The 21,186-nt window shown below is 55.9% G+C and overlaps 1 protein-coding gene across 2 annotated transcripts in view; it reads left to right on the top strand.

Annotated features, from left to right (window-relative positions):
- IGFBP4 (insulin like growth factor binding protein 4) overlaps positions 1 to 5,677 on the top strand; it is a 29,688-nt gene extending 24,011 nt beyond the window's left edge. The window contains exons 2-5 of one of the 2 annotated variants that reach the window (XM_084615912.1): positions 2,050 to 2,213; positions 2,800 to 2,934; positions 3,841 to 3,982; positions 4,851 to 5,677. In XM_084615912.1, the coding sequence (XP_084472038.1) occupies positions 2,050 to 2,213; positions 2,800 to 2,934; positions 3,841 to 3,975 (434 nt within the window). In that variant the 3' untranslated portion in view covers positions 3,976 to 3,982; positions 4,851 to 5,677. Of the gene's footprint in view, positions 1 to 2,049; positions 2,214 to 2,799; positions 2,935 to 3,840 lie in introns of both variants that reach the window. The other variant, XM_084615911.1, reaches the window with a different exon arrangement.
- The last annotated feature ends 15,509 nt before the right edge of the window (positions 5,678 to 21,186 follow it).

Below are 21,186 nucleotides of genomic sequence, written 5' to 3' on the forward strand. Positions count from 1 at the left end.
TTTGGAAAAGGGCTCGAGTGCAAAAGCGTTTTGGAGTCCCGGTGGGAGGGAACGAACTGGGCACAGAAACGGAGCCGGGAACTCGCCCAGAAGGGGGCTGTCAGTGGGCCAGCTCGGAGTGGGGCTGGGGGCCAGAGCTGGCTGCTGCTTATGAAACTGTCTCTTTGGGCTGCAGTCGGGATTGCTGGGGAGGTGCCCCTGAGCGAGTGGCGTGGTCGTTCTGGAGAGGCAGGCCGGGCAGCTGCTGGGCACCGTGGCAGGCAGCTTGGGAAAATCCAGCAGTGACAAGCGGCACTAGGAAGATTTGCATGGAAACAAACTCACTGGCACCAAGCTCCCCGCAGGGGCCACAACAAAAGCTGGGCAGGAGGGAAAAGGACATTTCCTGCATCCCGTCCTGGTGAATTTCCCTCCAAGCCAATGGCTGGAAGAACGAAGAGGAGGATGGCCTCAGAGTTATGGAGAGGAAGAAAGGCCCAGTGCCGGGGCACTAACCTGGCATTCACTGGTGCATCAGTTCCCAGCTTTTCCCTCCTGCTTCGTCGGCTGCTGCAGTTCCAATGGGGATACGGGCACCGAGCTGCCGTCTTGGATAAATAAAGTGTGTGAGTTGTGTGGCTACTGCAGTGATGGGGGGACAGAGACACGCCCAGCTAGACAGGCCGACACGCCCTGGCTACGTGCCATCGAGCACTGTGGCCCTGCTCGGGAACTCAAGAGACCTCAGTTCTAGTCCCATCTGTGCTGTTGTTTCAATGTATGGCCTTGGGTGTGTCCGTAATCTCATTGTGCCTCAGTTCCCCCATCTATGAAATGGGGAGAAGGATCCTGGCTTTCTCCGGCCTCTTTGTCTGTTTAGACTCTTCTTCCTGAGTCTGTCCACACCTGGCCCGAATTTAATACAGATCAGTGAGACTAGTCAGAAAGGTGAGGTGGAAATGCCTGAAGTGCCATGAAAAGCAACCAAGGTTTCTGAACTTATGAAGCGGCTGGGTGACATTTAGGCAAGAAATGTTGGTTTGGTGGAACTGGACAAATCCCTCGTCTTGGCCGGTGAATGAGGAGCCAGCCCAGCTCCGCACTAGTGTCTGTAGGCGGCTGGGAAAGCAGCTCATGCTGCCAGCTTCTCTATCCCCGTTAAGGCGCGGTATTTGGGCTTGGTTTAACGGGCTGGGCCTTCACCCAGCGGGGAAGAGGGAATGGCCAGCCACAGCCCCGTGTAACGATCTGAGTCAAAGTCTCGTGTTATTCTGTCCTGCTTTGACACTGCGCGTGTGACCCCGGGGAAGGCAGCGCGCCCGGGGGGCTGGAGCAACGCTTCCAGTCTGGCCACGCCTCACCCCCAACAGGAGGTGGGAAGGTTGGTCCAGCCAGGCGCTGACGTCCGTGACCCCTGTACGTCAGGGCTTTGCTGAATCCCTGGGACTCCTCCAGCTTGGGGCTCTGCTGGGATGGCCCCGCTGGGGCACTTCCCGGGGGTGAGGTTTTCGATGGGGGCGTTCGTCGAGTGGGACCAACACGCGAATGCGGGTGTCTGTAGCAAAGGCTTCGCTTGGAGCTGGCCTGGGGCTTCATTTCACAGAGGTCACCACCAGCTGCCGGTGCAGAACCACAGACAGGAGCAAGCTCCACCGAACCAGGCTTGGCCCAGGCTTCCCTGACAGGGTATGCGGCCCCAGCAGCACTGCGTTGGGTGCGGCTCAGCACCGTTGGGCTCTCATGCTGCATGGCTGGGGCATTCGGGGAGAATCTGAGCAGACGCCCTGTCCTCGCTATCCGTGCGCCCGGGGGCCCTGTGCAAAGCATATTAAGTGCACCTGGGAGCCACGTGCTGAGTCAATCCTGTAACAAACTCCCTGCAGCTTTGCACCAGGGCCATCGCCCAACTTACCTGACGCCTCCAGGCAGGGCGGGGGCAGGGATGTGCAGGGAGGGGGAGCTGGCCAGGGGCAGAGCTGTCCCCAGTCCCTGGGTATCGCTCCGCGAGGCTCCTGCCCCAGCCAGCCCGAATCACAGCTCCCCTCTCTCCCTGGCTTTCCGATTTTGCAGATAAGGAGGAGATCGACCACCCCAACAACAGCTTCAGCCCATGTAGCATCCAGGACAGGAAATGTCTCCTGAAGCAGCAGGCAAAAACCCGCGACCGGGTGAACAGCGGCGTGAAGATGAGGAGCAACGGGAACTCGCATCATCGGGAGGAGACGAGGCAGATAGTGAGATGCCCCTTCCTCTCCCCTGGCAGCCCACTCCCTTTGGCTTGGGGGCAGCTGCTGCGCGGGCCTGTGATCCACTCCCTTCACCCCCTGGGGCCTCTCAGTGCCCAGCAAGTGACTGGGGTCTGGGGCTGCAGAGCGGGGACCAGTGGGCAGGTCTGTCGTGCAAGCAGCCAGCATGGGGTAGCTTTGGTTTGCCAGGGCTGCACCATCCTGTTAACCCGGGGACTAGCTTTTCACTGCTCACTGCACCCCAGAAAAGGAAATTCGCTACTGGGGTGGGCTGTGCGCGCTCCCCCAACACCGACCCCGACCAAGGGGAAATGAGCAATGTCCCCTTGGTCCCCAGGCATTACAGGGGCTAAAGCAGGGAGTGGGGCTCTCCAAACACCCAGGGGGATTTTACTCTCATGCTGAGGGGGGGTGGTGTTTGCAGCCATCCCCTCCTCCAGGGAGGAAGCTCACTGCCACTTGGTGGGTATCTGGCCATTGATGGGAGAGGATGGCTCCAGCCTGTATAGGCGGAATGAGGGAGGGGGTCTTCTTCCTCCCCTGAGCTGGGCTCCGATCAATGCTTTCTGTGCAGGCCCAGGGGTCGTGTCAGAGCGAGCTACACCGAGCACTGGAGAGGCTGGCCGCATCCCAGACCCGCACCCACGAGGACTTGTACATCATCCCCATCCCGAACTGTGATCGCAATGGGAACTTCCACCCCAAACAGGTACGGCCTGCGCCCCCATTGCCAGCAGCATCCCCAGCCTGGGTGTCGGGGACAAGGGCAGCCGGAGAGGGGCACACACCCATTGTATAGCTAAGGCTGTGGCTGACCCACAGGCATGAGAATCTGGACTCTTGGGTTCTAGCCCAACTGGGTGACCGAGGACCAAGCTACAGCCCCTAATTTGGGGTGTTCAGCATCCGCAGCTCATTGTTTTTGGCCCCTTGGAAAGCCAGGCCCCAGAGGTCTCAAGTCAGGCCCCCAAACTTAGTGGAGATGACCACGGAAAACATAGCCTTCACCTCCACGGGTCCCGGTCTTCCTGTCTCCAAAGGGGACCCCGGTGCCCGCACCCCTGCCTCGCAGAGGGTTTGCCAGGCTATGAATTAATCATCGCCAGAGGGTGCTTTGGGATCCTCTCCCGGAAGGGGCAAAAGCTGGGCAAAGAACCACTGGGAGCACCCACATGGTGGGAGGCGTTTGACCCGCCTGGGCCAGTTCATCCATTCGCCACTAGCCCGAACGGTGCTGCAGAGAGCCACCTCCTCCGTTCAGCATCACTTCTGCCTCAGGCCCACAGTGGCTCTGCCCAGCACGTCACCTGGCGCGGGTTCTAGTCCCTCCTTGAAACCAGTGGGACTATGGGGCCTGGGCCAGCAAGGTGCAGTCTGTCGGGTTCATCGGGAGCCTGCTGAAGTCAATGGACCCTGTACTGAGCCCATCATGTCTAGAAAGTAGAGAACGGCCCTGGCTGTATTGTTGGACTCGGCTCCCCATGCTCACAGGGCAGGGCCGGACGTGCCTCTCTGCCAGGGCAGGGCCGGACGTGCCCCTCTGCCAGCCCAGGGCTGGACGTGTCTCTCTGCCAGCGCGGCACGGACTAACCAGAGCCTCCTTTCCCATCTGCAGTGCCACCCAGCCCTGGACGGGCAGCGTGGGAAGTGTTGGTGCGTGGACCGGAAAACTGGCATCAAGCTGTCGGGAAGCCCGGAGCTGAAGGGTGACGTGGATTGCCACCAGTCCGTGGACGGCGTGCGAGAGTGACTTGGTGGTAAACGGGGGACAGGGAGATTTCTTTGGCGACCGGCCGGGGCCGAGCCAACCCATTGGTGCTGTTTCTGAGTGGAAAGGAAGGGGACACAACCACAAACAAACCTCGCTGGGTTCGGGGGATGCCAAGATGTGCTAATGCCCTCGCTCCCTCTGCGCCTCAGAGCTGCTCTGCCCTGCACCCCCTGCCCGCGGGCCCCTTGATTCCGACACTGCAATTCTACCCTGGGCTCTGTGCATGGACAGGGGCCGCCCTGGCTGAAAGAGGGGTGGGGGCTAGGCCTCCAGGCCAACATGACCACTAGCAACGAGTAACTGTAGGGACGTCACACTCAGGGGTATGTTACCCCTCAGCCTCTCCGGCCCCTGGCCAGCCTCCCGGTGTGACCCCCCTCACCCCGCACAACTTCCCACTTTACTCTCGCTTGCCCCAGCCAGCGGGGGCTTCGTGGATTTGTGGCTTTGCTGGCCCTGGGGCTGTCTCCGGGGCAGGCGCGGGAATGTGCTGCAGCAGCCAGAGGGAAGGAGAGGCTCTTTCTCGATCACTTTGCCAAAGTCCGATGATGGAGAGCAACAGACACAGGCCCCCAGGGTCGCCTCAGTGCTGCCGCGAAGTATCTGCCTCATATTAGATGCCGGGTCATGGCCCCGCTCAGGGTGGCTGCAGGACTGTTGGATTCGCAGCCCTACCCCCTACTGCCCCCATTTTTTCAATGTGGTTTCACCATATGGTGTGCTAGGATTTCCCTGCATTCCCATGCCTTCTCCTGTGCCTGCCAGATTAAGGCGTGGGAACTACAGGCTTGTATCTAGGGCCCCAGCACTGGGAGCCATGTCATTGCATCCGAATCTCCGCTTTCATTTGGCAGAAGAAGAAGTAAGTTGCTAACCCTCATGATGGCAGAGAAACGCGCAATGATATGACCCAAGTGCTACTTACGGATGCAGTGAGATCTTCCTGAGTCTTCAGACAGCCTGAAACAAGAGCTCGGACAGGGGGGCCTGCTCCGCTCATTTCAATGGGGTGTTAACTCCAGGCCCTGCCACTCTGGGGGCCCTGCCAACCCCACCCAGCAGAGGACTCTGTATGGCAGGAAGAGACGCGTGCAGTGGGCCTGTTCCCCTTCGCCCCAAACAGATACACCCCAGCAGGTCAGGTAAGTACTGGGGAGGGGGGGACCTTGCTGCCACACCTGCCTGTCTAGGGAGGAGGGGAGTGCCAGCCCTCCCCAAGAGGAATACTAATGGGCTGCCCACCAGGCAGTTCATGTGTGGGTGATTGGGGGGGTGAGCCAGGAGAGGCCCCCTTGTTGTGATGTGCCCGAGCTCCTAGATTGTGTTGATGTGGCCTGTTGACACACAAGGCAGTGTGTATCTGTGTCAGTGACATACATGTGGGTGGGAGCATGTGGGGTGGGTGACAGGAGACGTCTGAGAAGGTCTCAGGGAGGCAGGTAGCAAAGGACACAAGATCCCTCTCCAGCTTTTCCTGGCTCGTCGCTCGCACTTACTGTGAGCCCCATGAGATCTGCCTCTCAGAGTCCCCGCAGTCATGCGATTTGGGGAGAACTCTGGTGGGCCTTAACAAGCGGGACATTTCTCGCCCTGTTGGCTGCAGGGGAAAGCCTGAACGCTGACCCAGGGGCACCCGAAAGGCTGCAAACCCAGAAGACAAGTAAAACGAGACCCAAATCGATCTCTTTTAGATCTCCCTTTTTTTAAGCCAGCCTCGCCGTTTTTGAGGCCGGCCGCCTGGTTTTGGGCTGCGTGGAGCTGGCCCCCCCCACATGCAGCGAGGCCCCAGCGCTCAGCCTCACAGCAGTGCCATTACAGGCAGCCATGAGCACGTACGGGGCGGGGGGAGTCGCAGGGTTATTTCTCAGCACAGCCCAGGAACGCTGTCGCCCCCCCACAATAGGACCTTCCTTCTTATTGCAGAGCTAAGGCAAAGTTTCCCCTGCAAAGCCCTGGTTTGCGGGAGCAGCCGGACAGCGGGCGGTGGGGATTGGCCCCCCTGGAGCTCTCCCGCCCCCTCTAACGGCCAGGCGACGTGTGTTGTGTCGAGGGTTGCCAACTTTCTAGTTGCACAAAACCGGACACCTGCCCCGCCCCTTCCCTGAGGCCCCGGCCCCGCTCACTCCATTCCCCCTCCCTGGGTGGCTCGCCCTCCCCTCCCCTCCCTCACTTTCATTGGGCTGGGGCAGGAGGTTGGGGTGCGGGAGGGGGGTGCGGGCTCTGGGGTGGGGCCAGAAATGGCGGGTGGAGAGTGCGGGAGGGAGCTCTGGGCTGGGGCAGGGAGTTGGGGTGGAGGAGGGGGTGAGGGCTCCGGCTGGGGGTGCGGGTTCCAGGGTGTATCTAGGCAGGCAGAGGGTACATTTGGAGACAGGCTCTCCCTGTCCGGAGAGTCGTATACAGGGCCTGAAATGTCTGACCTGGGCTCCCTGCCTGTGGCGATCTCTGCCAATGACCGGTCACGGGGAGCCTGTGAGCGGGCCCCACTCCCTGCTGGAGGTCTGGAGTTTCAGGGCACGTCCCTGTGGAAGTCAGGGGCGGATCAGATAGATTCGGAAGCAGCTCGTTGTTTCTGGGCGGCCGGTGAGGTCCAGGCCTGGTTTGTTTTCCACTGGAAAACACAACAGGCTGCAGGAGGCAGAAGCCCAGGCAGACAAGGCCCCTGACAGCACAAATCCAAGCAAAACCTGACAGCTTGCTCACTCCCTTTACCCCCTGGGCTCCAGCCGGGGACAGCAGCTTACTGGAGCGAGTGCTGGAGGAACGTGAAGGCGGCAGCTCTTAGTGGGAGCCCAGCTTCGTGGAACAGGATAGAGCCAGGGGCTTTCAGCCTATTCTGCCCTGCAGATCCCTTCCCATCAAGCCCGCCTCGCTGTGGCTGCGTGGAGCTCCGTGGCTTGAGGTACAGCTGCATTCGCACCTTGTGGATACTCTCACAGCTTCTCCTCTTCCTCAAGGGCTGGTTGGGTCCAGCTCTCTGGGCTCTTCTGTTGGTGCCCCACATTGTGGTATCTGCAGCGGCCACCCCACCAGAAGTAAAGCCAACAGTACCAGAAATTTGTCAGTGACGTGGGTTTCCAACAAAAAACGTCCTTTTGGGCTAAATGTAAATCATAGAATCATAGAATCATAGAATCTCAGGGTTGGAAGGGACCCCAGAAGGTCACCTAGTCCAACCCCCTGCTCGAAGCAGGACCAATTCCCAGTTAAATCATCCCAGCCAGGGCTTTGTCAAGCCTGACCTTAAAAACCTCTAAGGAAGGAGATTCTACCACCTCCCTAGGTAACGCATTCCAGTGTTTCACCACCCTCTTAGTGAAAAAGTTTTTCCTAATATCCAATCTAAACCTCCCCCACTGCAACTTGAGACCATTACTCCTCGTTCTGTCATCTGCCACCATTGAGAACAGTCTAGAGCCATCCTCTTTGGAACCCCCTTTCAGGTAGTTGAAAGCAGCTATCAAATCCCCCCTCATTCTTCTCTTCTGCAGGCTAAACAATCCCAGCTCCCTCAGCCTCTCCTCATAAGTCATGTGTTCCAGACCCCTAATCATTTTTGTTGCCCTTCGCTGGACTCTCTCCAATTTATCCACATCCTTCTTGTAGTGTGGGACCCAAAACTGGACACAGTACTCCAGATGAGGCCGCACCAATGTCGAATAGAGGGGAACGATCACGTCCCTCGATCTGCTCGCTATGCCCCTACTTATACATCCCAAAATGCCATTGGCCTTCTTGGCAACAAGGGCACACTGCTGACTCATATCCAGCTTCTCGTCCACTGTCACCCCTAGGTCCTTTTCCGCAGAACTGCTGCCTAGCCATTCGGTCCCTAGTCTGTAGCGGTGCATTGGATTCTTCCGTCCTAAGTGCAGGACCCTGCACTTATCCTTACTGAACCTCATCAGATTTTTTTTGGCCCAATCCTCCAATTTGTCTAGGTCCTTCTGTATCCTATCCCTCCCCTCCAGCGTATCTACCACTCCTCCCAGTTTAGTGTCATCCGCAAATTTGCTGAGAGTGCAATCCACACCATCCTCCAGATCATTTATGAAGATATTGAACAAAACCGGCCCCAGGACCGACCCCTGGGGCACTCCACTTGATACCGGCTGCCAACTAGACATGGAGCCATTGATCACTACCCCGTTGGTTCAGAAATGGGTGGATTTCAGCTAAATTTCATTCCGAAGCATTCTTATCATGTCGAAATGTTCCATTTTGACAGATTCCAAACCGACCGCTTCGACTTTTTGATTTTTACTTTCAAAACGACTTTTCCAAAGGAAATTCCGGGGGATTATATTTAAAAATGAGCTGGAATGGGCGAAAGCAGAACAAACTCTTTCGAATTTATCAAAGCGAATCATTTTGATCAAACCAGAATTAAATTTTTTCGGAATTTTGTTACATGGGACGTTTAATTTTTGCTTTGGTTGGGTTTGGCTCTATTACAGAACAGCAAAAATGCCAGAATCACGGAATTTCCCATGAAATGGAAAATCCAGGCCTGGCCTCGCTCTGAATAACAGTGAGATTTTTCCTCCTCACTTGCAAGCGAGAAGTGGTCTAGGTTTTTTAAAAGTGAGGATCATCTGTAGGAAAGTGCAAGTTCTGCTGTGAATGGGGAGCTATTACAGGGTTGGGGGGCAGAGAGGGCGCTGGGGTTAGCTGTGAGCGTAATGAGGTGCGGTATCTTATCTCCTGTGGCAGTGAGTTCCGTAGTCTAAGCACCAGCTCAGGTCCTGGCTTAGAGCTTCCTGCTTGTCGCTGGAAGTGTCATTGTTCCCATGGAATACAGCTACCGGAGAGGTTCAGGGTCGAGGGGGGGGGTGGGGGGGATCTCTCAGGTAGCCAGGACCAATCCCACGGAGAGCTTGGATTATCAGGCAAGGACCTTGAACTGGGCTCTGTATTTCAGTTTGTTGTTTGGCTTTCCCCGTTTGTGTAACAATGACATGCAGTGTAAACAGCGCACATACACAACCCCTCCCACATTGCACCACCCCACTGCGCACACCCGTCAGGTGGTGGGTTTTGAATTTGGTCAGCTTCCAGGGTGGGGCAAAGAAACATTTAAAAGAGCTCTACGGAGGTAGAACAAGCCAAACCCCAGGGCCTGACCCACCCCCACCTCCCTCATTGTGAAGTCATTGACAGGCGTGTGAGATGTTCCCCAAAGTGGGTGTGTTTCACACTCATTTTGCACGGGTTATAGATGAGGTGCAGTGTGTGTCTGTGGTTGTGGGGGGGGGGTATCAGACCCAGAGTTTATTATTCTGTTTCTTTGTCAGCTCTCACCTTTCCACTCACCCACCGTCACATAATGATTAGCTCAGCTTGGGGGGGTTTCCCAGCCTAGCCCTGGAGAAAGAGGCCATCCATTGCACCCCAGAAAGGAGAGGGCAGCCGGGGAGTTAAGCAGGGCTCCTCAGGTGGCCAGAAGAGGAATGTGTGTGAAGGTGCGTGTTTGTGAATGGAGCTGGGCTGGCTGAGTGTGTGTTATTGTGTATGTGGGGGGCGGGTCATTAAGTAAACATGCCCCCCCCTTTCCAGAGCAGAATGAATCTCTCCCTTCAGCCAGCCTATGGCTTTTCCCCACCACCCCCTTCAGGCGGCACCAGATTCCAAACACAAACCTTCATCCCCGGGTTCCACCTCGCGCCGGAAATCAGGGGCGAGTTCAGGCCAGGAGTCAACTCTCGCTTATTTCACTTGTTGGCTGTGGTCAGAACAGTGATGTAGGAAGGTCCCTGCCTTCGGCAGCGTTTCTGAGGTCAGGCTGCTGCCCTTCCTGGCACCATTAGGCTTTTACTCCTGCAGCATGGCAGGTGGCTCGGGGAAAGCATCTGTTGTGCCTGGTTCATTGGCCTCTGCGCCCTGACTGCTGGTGGCCACAGAAGAGGCCGAACTTGTAGAATCTGCAGGAGTTTGTGTTGCCGGCAGCCTTGAATTCTAAACTGAGCCACTTTGCTTGGGTAGCCCTCGAGTGGGGACCAGCAGGGGCCCGCACGTCCCTTCATCCAACCCCTTGCTCAAGGCTCACTCAAGCAAACCCTGGGTGAAAAGCGAGGCCCTGGCCCTGGAAAATTCTGATCAGCAGCACACAATGGACTATGGGGTGTAGCCGATCCCCGGGGCCGGCCACCATGGGGTGACCTGGTCTTGCTAGCACACCATGAAACCAGCACTGAAATGAGGACAGACTCAGGCTGCCTTTGTGTTCAGCACCTTGGCTGCTTCCAGGAGGGACGGGGAGGGTGGAGGGTGTATTTTCCAGGAGGTTCCTGTAACTCAGCCCTTATCCTATCTGCCCATAACAGTCAGCCCTCTCTTCCCATCACATTCCAGAGTTTCCCGTCGGCTCAGCTTGGATTCCCTCGGCCCCAGACCCAAAGGGGTCTGTGCTGCTGAGATCACAAGGGTCGGGAGCTACCTTCCCCGCTGCATTATTGCTAGCCACATTCCAGGGGTGAAATTCAGCCCCGGGCAGAGGGCCAGCACCAGGCCTCTGCACCACGCAGGTCTCCAGTGGGACGTACGTGCTGCTTAGAGCTTGGGCGGGCCTTCTGCGCTGCGGGGGAAGGCCACCCTCTGGGTGTCACAGGACCACTCGATTGCACAAGGGCTAAATCTCTCACTTTTCCACTTCCGGCATGTGGGGAGATTCTGCTGGGTTTCATCTGCCATCCTTTCCTTCCCCCCCTTTCCTGGTGATCCTCCGAGTGCCCGGCTGGGCTGCAGGCCGGTCAGGAACCTTTTATGGGACAGCACACTCAGCAGCGCAGCGGGTGACTCCTCCGTGGACTGAGCTGATACACTCAGCATCATAGCAGGTGTTGTCTGCCTGGACACACTTGGTGCAGTTAGCTTCATAGCAGGTGCATCATTGCTAGACGTGCTTAGTACGCTCAGTAGCACAGCCGGGATGGACCAGCCATGCCTGGCCTCCTGTATGCCCTCTGGACACACCCAGGACACTTTCCAGACCCAGATTAAGAAAAGACTTTCCTAGTTGGTTTCCTGAGGAGAGGGTGAGCACCTTATAAAAAGCAACAGACTTGCCCATTTAATGGCAGCCTGGCCTAAAAACTGGTCTCTTTGGAAAAAAGGCATCTTGTGAGGGCATTACATTTTTTGTTCATTAGAAAGCACCCTGGCATAAAGGACTTGACCGTTGTATCGCATCTCTCTTTAGTTTCATGCTGTATTTACACATGCTCATTTATGAGGCTAAGGCCAGCTAATCTCGTCGGTTTCTGCACCCATGTGCTTTTTTATCGTTTGCTCTTCTGACGGATCCGTCGGTGCCTCGCTCGGAGAACCCTCTCTGTGTAGAGGCTATTGCTTCTTTACCCAGTAAACTTGAAGCTTTAGATTGTCAGAAAGACAACCAGTAATTGCTCTATTTAATTGTCACGGTTATTTAATGTGTTTCTCTTAAATGTACTTTATCTTTACATCGCTGCAAAAAGCAAAAAGCAAATGACAAACAAACCCCACACAACTAATCCTGCGGGTGCTGGGGTGTCAGCTGGGGCCTCTAAGCTGTGATTTTCTATGATATGATTTGTACGTTATATGAAATCCTATATGCTTTCTCAACCAGCCGAATTAAAACAAAAACCACATGTGACTTCACCTCTTCTCTGCCATGTTGTGTTGAAATGTCAGCAAGGGGATTTATCCCCCGCAAAGAGGGAAACCATCTCAGAGCGTCTCCCCCTTCTCTCTAGGCCCTGAGCTGGCTCTCAGGAGCACGCTGGGATTTTAGCATCGCAACATGCCTGTGGGGGAGTGACGGGTTAGGCCCTGGTTGCGGATGGGGAACAGGGGCTCGGATCACATAAGGAATCTGGGGCAGAGCTGGGACTGAACACAGGTCTCCTGAGGCCCAGCTGGCCTCCCCACAAAGGGGATCTGGCAGCTTGTTGTCAGAAGGAATCAAACCCACACAGGCAATGTCCAAGGGGGTTTCTAGTCCATCCTCTCAATTTTGGGGCTATCGCTGCCACTGCCTGGGGGAGAATGGGCCATATGAGGCCTGAGCCAGGACCTTAGAATCCAGACCTGATCGGCCTTAGGGGCTACGCAGACCCAGGAGTTCAGGTCAGAGCCACCCCAGCCATCGGCAAGTGTTATGGCAGCTCCGTACTCTCGGGGAACGGCTCTTGCTTGGTGCACGAAAGGTCCAGTGCCCAAACGCTGGCTAAGGCCCCCCCCGCAGGGGAGAAATCTTTGACTCCGATCATTGTAGCCAGCACTTAGCAATCGGCAAAGGAGTCATACGCGGACCGGCGGATGCTCTTTCCAAACAGCGTCACGGACACGCGGCCTGCAAGCGAACGACTCCAAAGTCAGGGAATAAATACAGGGCTGGACCAAATTCAGTACAAAGCAATTGAATCCAGGTGCAATGCAGCCTTGGCTTCGATGAGCTTTCTTCCTGCTGCAGATGGTCTCTGGGGCCGCACGCAGACCGGCGCCACTGGCTCTGGGCTCAGATCGCTCAGGTTTGTCGGACTCCAGCCCGGCTCTGAGACACGCGGTACCTTTGACCCTATTTCAGGCTCTGATACAAAGGGAAACAGCAGCAGCAAAGTCTCCAATGGAAAATACTGACGCTGAGAGTGTGGGGGGACAATCACGAAGTTCCACTCCCACCCGGAGGATTGGTGCATCCTCTCCCCCAAGATTAAAACCAGATCCGATAATGCCCCCCGAGTGTCTCCAGTTTCTTCTGATGAGGCAAAGGTCTCCAGGACCCCAGCTTGAACAGCGAGCTACCGAATAGCGGCAGGGGTGTGTGTGTGTGATGTATCTGGCTGGTTGGAAATCACAAGGTTATGCAATATCCTGTGCCAACAGTAAACACCTGTCTGATACCTGAGTGTGATACATGGGTGAGAAACAGACTCTGTGCGTGTGCGTGTGTGAGACAGCGTCAGTGTGTGAGCTGAAGTGACTCTGGCTCCGACGTGTTGAGCCTCTGGACCCCTACTTTTCAATTCATTCAGATGGGCGCAGCCGGTGCTCAGCCTGTTTGACACGGTTTGTCCCCTAAAGCCAGTGACAATTGCCTAGTTTAAAAAGACTCTCAACCTCCCTCCCCCTCCAGGTCAAACCAGTTTCTGCCAGGCCACGGTCTGACTCTGAACCTTAGCTGCCCTGCTGTTCTTCTCGTCAGGAGCTGCTCACTGGACAGCTGCTCTTAGGAAGAAATTTTCGACTGTTATGGGTCTGTGAAATGAAGGGCAAGATCCTGCCTGTTGTCAGACACGCTCCTGTTCATTCCAGTGGGCGTCTCCTGCACCCTCTCTGTCCCAACAACGTTTGTAAGAAGGCCGGTGCCTTGAGCTGTCACACCATAAAGAGAGACCGACATTAACATCCCGTCTGTCTGTTGGCAATCTTACCTTTTACATGGTACTCTAGTGACACAGGCAAAGAGGAAAACAGTCCTGGAAATGAAGTCGAGCCTTCTTGAGAGGAGAATCACTTTCCCCGGCCAAACCACAAGTCATTGATATAAGAAATGAGCGGCAGCTCGCCTGCTGGGAAGGAGAAAAGTGGAGAAGAATGGGGAGCGCTCATTCATTGTGCCGGTCTCTTTGTGTTTACTGTGTAAACCCCAAAGATAGAGGAATTTGGCTGAGTTGTTAAACCACTGTGTGTGGAAGCAGGAAATGGAGTAAAGAATATGTCAGGATAAGGGTAGCGGGCCGCTTTGGAGTTGAATAAGTTCTTACATACTTCGAAAGCATCTCCAGAAAATCGGAGCTGCTCTATTGTATTATTTCCTGTCCGTGCTCTGAAACTGGATAAGCCACTTAACCTGTGCGTGCCGGATGCGCCACATAACAGCGCTGCCAACTCTCACGATTTTATTGTGAGCCTCGTGGTGTTTGGTGTTGTACTGAGAGCCAGAGCTCCAGGATCCTGGGTTATGGGGCAATCTCAGCTTTCGTCTCAAAGACAAGTTTCTAGCCCTCCTGGTTGCAGAGAAAAGTTGGAAAATGTGACCCTGAAGGCTCAGGTCCAGAAGGCAAACAAAGAGAACCTTTGGAAACATCTCAAGAGTTTTTAAGACAATCTCGTGATTATTTTGGGAGGGAGCTGACCCATGAGTTTTGAATACCCGGTGTTTGAACATTGGTGAGTCTGATGCTGCTTACGGGTGCTTTGCAAAGCACGCTGAGATCTCTAAGGGTGTGTCTGCCGTGCCATCAGAAGTGTGATGCATGAAGTTACCTCAGCTAGCACCATGGCCGAGGAGGCCCAAGTACAGCCCCAGGCTCCCTGGTGGGCACGTCGACTCTTCACCCTAATGAAAAGGTGCAAAAGCCCTGATCCTGCGGTGACGGCTGGATGCAGCCCTTTATTTCCAAAGTCGTCTCCAAAAACAGAGTTGAAAATAATAAGACACTCCTTGATTATTAAGAATTTAACGTCTGAGATTTATTAACCACAGAAAAGATCCCATTCCGATGGCCTCCCTAGGAGAACATGATCTAATCAAGCCATTCTAAACGAGCTAAACGCTGGCTGATTATTAAAACCAGATTTTGCTGCCAGGCTTATCACTGATCCAAGGGCAAGCAGTCCCTGCCCAGGGCAGAGCTGCTAACCCTCAGAAAACATGCCTGTAACATTCCCGTGTCATTTCATTCCAAACAAAAACAGCCCTTTCCATCCAAATTAAACCCTTCGTGGGGAAGTTGAAATTGTTGTGTGACAAAGACGGTGCAAAGTTTCACCCGGGGGGGGAGCATAGCCTCCTGAAAATATGGTAATGTGCTCCTGGATGGTCTTTTTAGGGAAGTGTGCCCACCTCAAATGACAGCATGGCTGGAGTTTCCAAAGGGCAGGGCGTCTCTTTGAGAAATTACGGTATGCCATTGTTTTCCAGAGGCTCAAACCGCAGAAGGTTTTGCAGAGTTCAGAAAGGCAGCCAGATCAGTTCCATACTCCTCCTGGTGATCTGTAAAAACGCAGAGCAGAGCCCTCATCTGACCTGCTCCGTGGGGATCAGATTGCTGAAGAGGAGGATTCGGCTAGCGCCATAACCCCCCCCAGGCTGGCCTGCCTTTGGCTCATGCAGCACGAAGCGACCTACCTGCCATCTCCAACATGATCCGTTTCTTCTGTTTTGCTTTTTCTGTTGGAAGCAGAGCCAGGGCTGAGATGCTTGGCAGCTTTACTGCGCTGGCCCAGGCCCAGAGCAGAGCCGAGAATGTGTGAGCTCAGGAGGACAAATCCTGCTCCAGAAAGAGGGGAGAGAACATGGAAACAGGCCGGCTAATTCCCCTTCCCAGCCCCCCTCCAGGCCACATCTTGTCTTGGGGGTGGGGGAGGGGACAGTTTCCTTTAATTTCTTTTAGCTCCTACTTTTATTAACAAAATTTCCTCGGAATAAAACTAATGCCAAGAACATCTGCAGTGAACAGCTCCAGCCCTGGGCTGTGCAATTAGGAGCCATTCAGAAAAGTCACCCCCAGTGCACTGGCCAGCCAGGTTTGGCTTTTGCACTGAGCTTTCCTTGTGCCACGATAGAATGGCCTTTCCTGGCACCTAGAACGGGGCGTCCGTGGCCAAAAGTGGCTAGTGATTTTGAGGGCCTAATGAAAGACTCTTCCAAAAGGGCCTCATTGTCCCAGGGTGGGTGCCCAGCACGTCCCCCCCTTCCTGGCCTCTCAAATCCCCCCTCCCCCCAACATCCAGGCTTCTCCCATCGCGAGCCACTTCTGCAAATTCAGGCGTAAGGATTTTTTCCCCACCCACCCTCGACGCTTGGTCTCCTCTGGGCAGTTGCGCCGCAGCTGGTTCACTCGGCAGTTTGGGCTGGGGAGCGAAGGAAGATGGGACTGGAGGGAGGCAGGGTGTTGGGGCAAAGAGAGCCCGGGATCCTAGGGACCACGAGCTGCCTGGCCCTGGCTTCCCCGGCTCAGCCACAATCCAGCAGCAGCACCCCCTCGTCCCCACTGGGGTACTACGCATGCTACTGATGCACCAGGGAAGAGCCCCCCCACCTGAATGACCCTCTCCCTTTCCTGCAGCCCCTCGGCAGCCTCCCCTCTGAGCAGTGACCCAGCTTCCTTTAGGAGCCCAGGTAGGACGCCTAGTCTAGCCTGCCCTGGGGCCCAGTCTGGGGCCTGTCAGTGGAGGGGAAAGTGGCAAATCTTGCACTCGTCTCCTTCCCCAGTGCCCATCCCTCCAGCTGCGATCCTGCCCTGAGGCCAGCAATGGCCCAGAGGTGCACGGGGCAGAGGCATTGAGGGTGACTAAAGTGATTGGTGGCAGCAGAGGCCACCCTTAAATCTCTTCCCCTTTATTTTGGAAGGAGGCGCTCTGCAGCGTGTTCAGAGCTGCAGGGGCCAGACGGGACTCCCCGGGAGCTGCCAAGCGGCGTTTACTCCCTGCTTTAGTTCAAATAAACAGCCCCGTCCCTGCCTGCCTCTCACTGTGCACGGGCTAACGAGGAGCTGGCGGGATGGGGGGGTAAGTGTCCCTGGAGACGATGTAGACGCATACACACACCTGCTGGGCAAAGGGACCACAGGTCTGAGTGTGACGGCTGGATGAACAAGTGGAGGAGTCGGTGATGTCGCCAGACCAGGAGAATTAGTGGGTTCACAGGAGGCGGGGGAGGACTCCACACCCCAAGGAGGGGTTCAAGGCTGCTGCTTTGTTCTCAACCAGAGAAGTCAAGAGGGTGAGAACGTCCTGCTCCTTTCAATGCCACATACAATAGGGCTTCCCTCAGCCAAAGTCCGAAGTGCTTTGCTGATCTGTGGCTCCCCACAGCCAAGGTAAGGAGAGGACTAGGAAGGCCAACGACCTCTCTAGGTCTTAAACAGCAGCCATCACCGGGGTATGTGGAACAATGGACACGCCCATCGATTTCTGTCTATCTTCTCCAGGCAACTGTGGCTGGAGATTTGTCCCTGCCCCCTGACTCTCACGGCCACCCCAGTTACAGCATGCAAAGAGCCCCTAACTCATTCCCCCTGGCTGAGCTAGTCCCACAAATCCCTGCAGCACTCGGCTGGATACGCCCATCAACCACGCAGGCCGACCGGCTCCTCCGCAGAGTTAGGGGCAGGAAGCCAGGCGTCCTCTGATTATGCCAGGCGCGGCAGGTGAACCCAGCCATGCTCGGTGATGGCTCTCGGCAGCTGCTTTGCTGCAGGGTGGAGTTTGTGGTGGGCGGATTCAAGGGGACTGTGAAGAGGGCCGACAAGGGGCAAGGGGGATCCTGAGCAAAAGGGGTGGCAGCCCTTCCCCTCCTCGGAGCCGGCCCAGGGATGGCATCCAGCTGAAAGGGGCTTGGACTGCAGGGTGTGGGGCAGAGGAATAGCAGGGGAAATGCCTCCTGCCCCAGAGAGGAGAGGGAAGGAACTACAGCAGGCAGGCCACCTCTCTGTGCATGCACCATGCAAGGGGCCAAGTTCTGAGCAGAAATTGGCCTAAGGGAGCTGGATGCACCAGCTGGGAGTTCAGCCTGTGCTGAGCACTGGTGGGATCGCCAAACTCAGCACATGTGCCCCTAGGCAGCGCCGGCTTTGGGACGCAGCCTGTGGCCAGAGCGGCCCCAGGCACTGATTCAGTCAATTAAGCAGGACTTACGGGGTGCGTAGGCCTGAGGCTAGTGCTCTATACTGGGGGGGGATTGCGGCAGGGCCCCGAGATCCCGACCCTATTCAGCCGTGGCTTGTCTCTCCACAGCGCTAGCTCCAAGGCTTTACCCAGCCCAGTTGTCAACCCATGGGATGAGGCTGCCACCCCTTTCCTGGGACAACTATTCCAGACCCTTAGCAGTTCTCCAGACACCCAGTCCTGGGCTTTAACCACTGGACCACACGGTCACACTTAGTGACCTTCAGTTTCCTGGCAATTGGCGACTCCAGGCCAAATGTATCCCTATTACAACCCCCACCAGCTCAACTGCCCCCCCAATCTCCTGCACCAGACAACCCCTGCCCCACACAATGGCATACGGATGAGAAACAGGAGGCGACCGGGCCCACGCACACGCTGACTCTGTGGGGGATGCACAAGCTGGTCCTGGCGGAGGAATCTTGTATCTCAAGGTGGATCAAGGTGTCTCCTCCGGCAAGCCTCGCGGGGACTGTTTGCTGTAGTTCCAGGGGGCTGGCAGCTGAGAGGCTGCAGCTGGCTTGGTTGCTGGAGAAGCCAGCACAAATATTTTACAGTTTCTTTCCATTTGATGACTATCTGTGCTGGAGAGAGCTGCGGCCCGCAGAGGAGCCCTGCACATGTGCCTGCAATCAGGGGCTGTAATATCCTGCCGGTGGAGCGGAGCTGCGTGGGGGAGGGGAGGGATGTTTTCCAGAGGACTCTTTCTCTTCCATACAAGATTCACCGCCTGCTGCTCTCAAAAGTCTGGGGCCAGGGCTTCATTAATGCTGGGGACGGGCTGGGGCCAAACCGGCAGATCCAGCAGGCCCCATCTCCGCCCAGGAACCCAGGTCAGCGTCTCAGCTTTGCTGCTCCGATTGGGACCGCACCTCTTGTCTCAACATCGCCATGTGCGAATGGGCCGGACGCCTCCGTTCTTGATCCGAATCTGCCCCCCCAGCAGGGGCCTGGCCCCAAAAGTTGTTTTGCAGAACCGAAAGCCAAGCAGTGATGGTGAGCAAAACCAAACGCGCCCCCATTTTTGGCCAGTCAGTGTCTCCCAGCGCTTGGATGAGGGTTAATTAATGAGGCCGCACAGGGAGAAGAGTCAGCATTCCAATCCCTGTTTTAATGGTGGGGAAACTGAGGCATTGAGTGGGCAAAGGAATTGTCCAAGGCCACATGGCAAGTCTGTGGCAGAGATAGGAAGAGACGTAGGTTCTAACCATTAGGCTCCAGCTCCTTCCTCCTCGGGGGCTAATACTGACAAAGAGTCATTCAAGCAATCCCTGGACACCAGCGACCCTTCTTCACTTCTGTTGGTGTAGACACTCACAACAGCGATGGGAGAGGTTCTCCCGTTGGGTTGGTTACTCCACCCCCTTGAGAGGTGGGAGCTGGGATGAGGGAAGAAGGCATTCCCTCGACCTAGCGCTGTCTACACCGGGGGTCAGGGCAGTTTAGCTGCGCTGCTTGGGGTGTGTGTGGATTTTTCACCCCGCTGAGCCACGTAACTGGGTTCACGTGACTTGTGTGTAGACCTGGCCCCAGAGACCTGCAGCCCTGTTCAGCCACGTCTCGTCTCTCCTCAGGGCTGGCCTGGCTCATCACGCTTTGTTCGCCGGGGTTTTATCCGTTCCATTTGGAATTATCCCAGGGGGCAAGGCTCTGACCCCGTCCCTGAGGTGACTTTGCATGACCCTGATACATCTCCCTGCCCCAGAGCTCTGCCAGCATCCAGCCTCGACGTTCCCTTTGTTCATTTCCTCCACATTCCTCCCAGCCCCACACCTTGTGCAGCACCCCAAGGAATTCCTCTATCCGCCTCCAACACTTGCAGGCACTGATCCTACCCTCTTCCCCTGCCCCCTCATAGAGAGGGTCCTGGAACTCATGCAGGGGGAGCGCTGAATCTAGGCCCCTCCACAGCCTTCCCTAAAGTCTCACAGAGACATGGAATGGGGCAGGTGCCCCACAAATCTGAAAGGGTGTGTCAGGGCCTCCCAGAGAGCAAAGGGTTAAACCCACAGTGCCCTGAAGGGCGATCAGCCCCAGATGAGCCTGCATCAGCCTCTCCAAGACTGGGGGATTTTTGGACCAAGAAGGATCCCCTGGGGAGCTCCCAATGGGGTCCAAGTACCAAGCTGTCCTGCTTAGTGATTAGGAACCTCTGGATGGTGCTTGCTGCCCGGAAAGGGGGGGTCTCGTGGGCTGCCCACCGGCCTCACGGCTCCATGGGCCCTGCCATTTGCAGGGAATATGTGGGGCCAGCAGGGAGTGGGAGGCAGGCATGCCCCGTGGATGGGCACTGCTGGGGTGGGCGCATGTTCTCTGTCCCTGCCAAACTGCAAGCTCCCAGCCGCTGGGCCCAGAGCACGGCATCGCGGCAGGCAGGGCTTAGTGGCCTGGGAGAGGGATAAGTGATGACAGAGGGGAGCCAGCTCGAGGCAGCTTAGGAGTGGAAAAAATGCTTGAAATGAAAAATTGTCTGGTGTGTAGATCCTGGATTGCGTTGCAGCGAGCTGGCCCCGGGCCGGCCTTTGTCTCTGCACAGGCCGGTGTTTGAAATGCGGCGGGTCAGCCTGCACCACAGCAGACCCCGCTCTGCGGGCAGGAGTTGGATCAAACACTGGGGCGTTGCCCTCCCTCTTCAGCCACGGTGGTGACACAGGCTCCCTCCCTTGCTATTCAACAAGCCATTCTCCTCTCCCTGCTGCCAGCGTGACTCCATTACATGAGAACGGCCAGACTGGGTCAGTCCGATAGTCCAGCTAGCCCTGGGTCCTGGCTTCCTCTGCTGACTGGTGCCAGATGCTTCAGACTGAATGAATGGTGCAGGGCAGTTATTGGGCGATCCATCCCCTGTCATCTAGTCCCAGCTTCTGTGATGTGAACTTATCCCCTTCCTTTTTGAGCCCTGTTATATTTTTGGCCTTCACAACATCCCCTGGCAGTGAGTTCCACAGGTTGCCTTCCTTTTGTTTGTTTTAAACTTGCTGCCTATTGGTTTCATTGGGTGACTCCTGATTCTTTGGTTATGTGAAGGGGTAAATAACACTTCCCTCTTCACTGTCTCCACACTGTGCATGATTTTATAGACCTCTCTCATATCCCCCCTTAGCGGTATGTTCTCTAAACTGAGCAGTCCCAGTCGTTTTAATCTCTCCTCATATGGAAGCTGTTCCATCCCCTCAGTCACTGCTGTTGCCCTTCTCTGCACCCTTCCCAATTCTAATATCTCTTTTCTGAGATGGCGTGACCAGACTTGCACGCAGGATTCCAGGTGTGGGTGTAGCATGAATTTACATAGTGGCATTGGGACACTTTCGGTTTGAGTATCGCTCCCCCTCCTAATGGGGCCTAACGTTCTGTTTGCCTTTTCGACGGCTGTTGCACTTGGAGCAGAGATTTTCAGAGAACGCTCCACAATGACTCCAAGATCTCTCTTGAGTGGTAACAGCTCATGTAGACGCATCGTTTGGTAATGTATAGCCGGCATTATTTGTGCATTACTTGACACTGACCAACACTGAATTTTGCCTGCCAGGTTGTCGC

Source organism: Lepidochelys olivacea (genome assembly GCF_965140295.1).
Source record: "Lepidochelys olivacea isolate rLepOli2 genome assembly, chromosome: 27".
NCBI lineage: Eukaryota > Metazoa > Chordata > Testudines > Cheloniidae > Lepidochelys > Lepidochelys olivacea.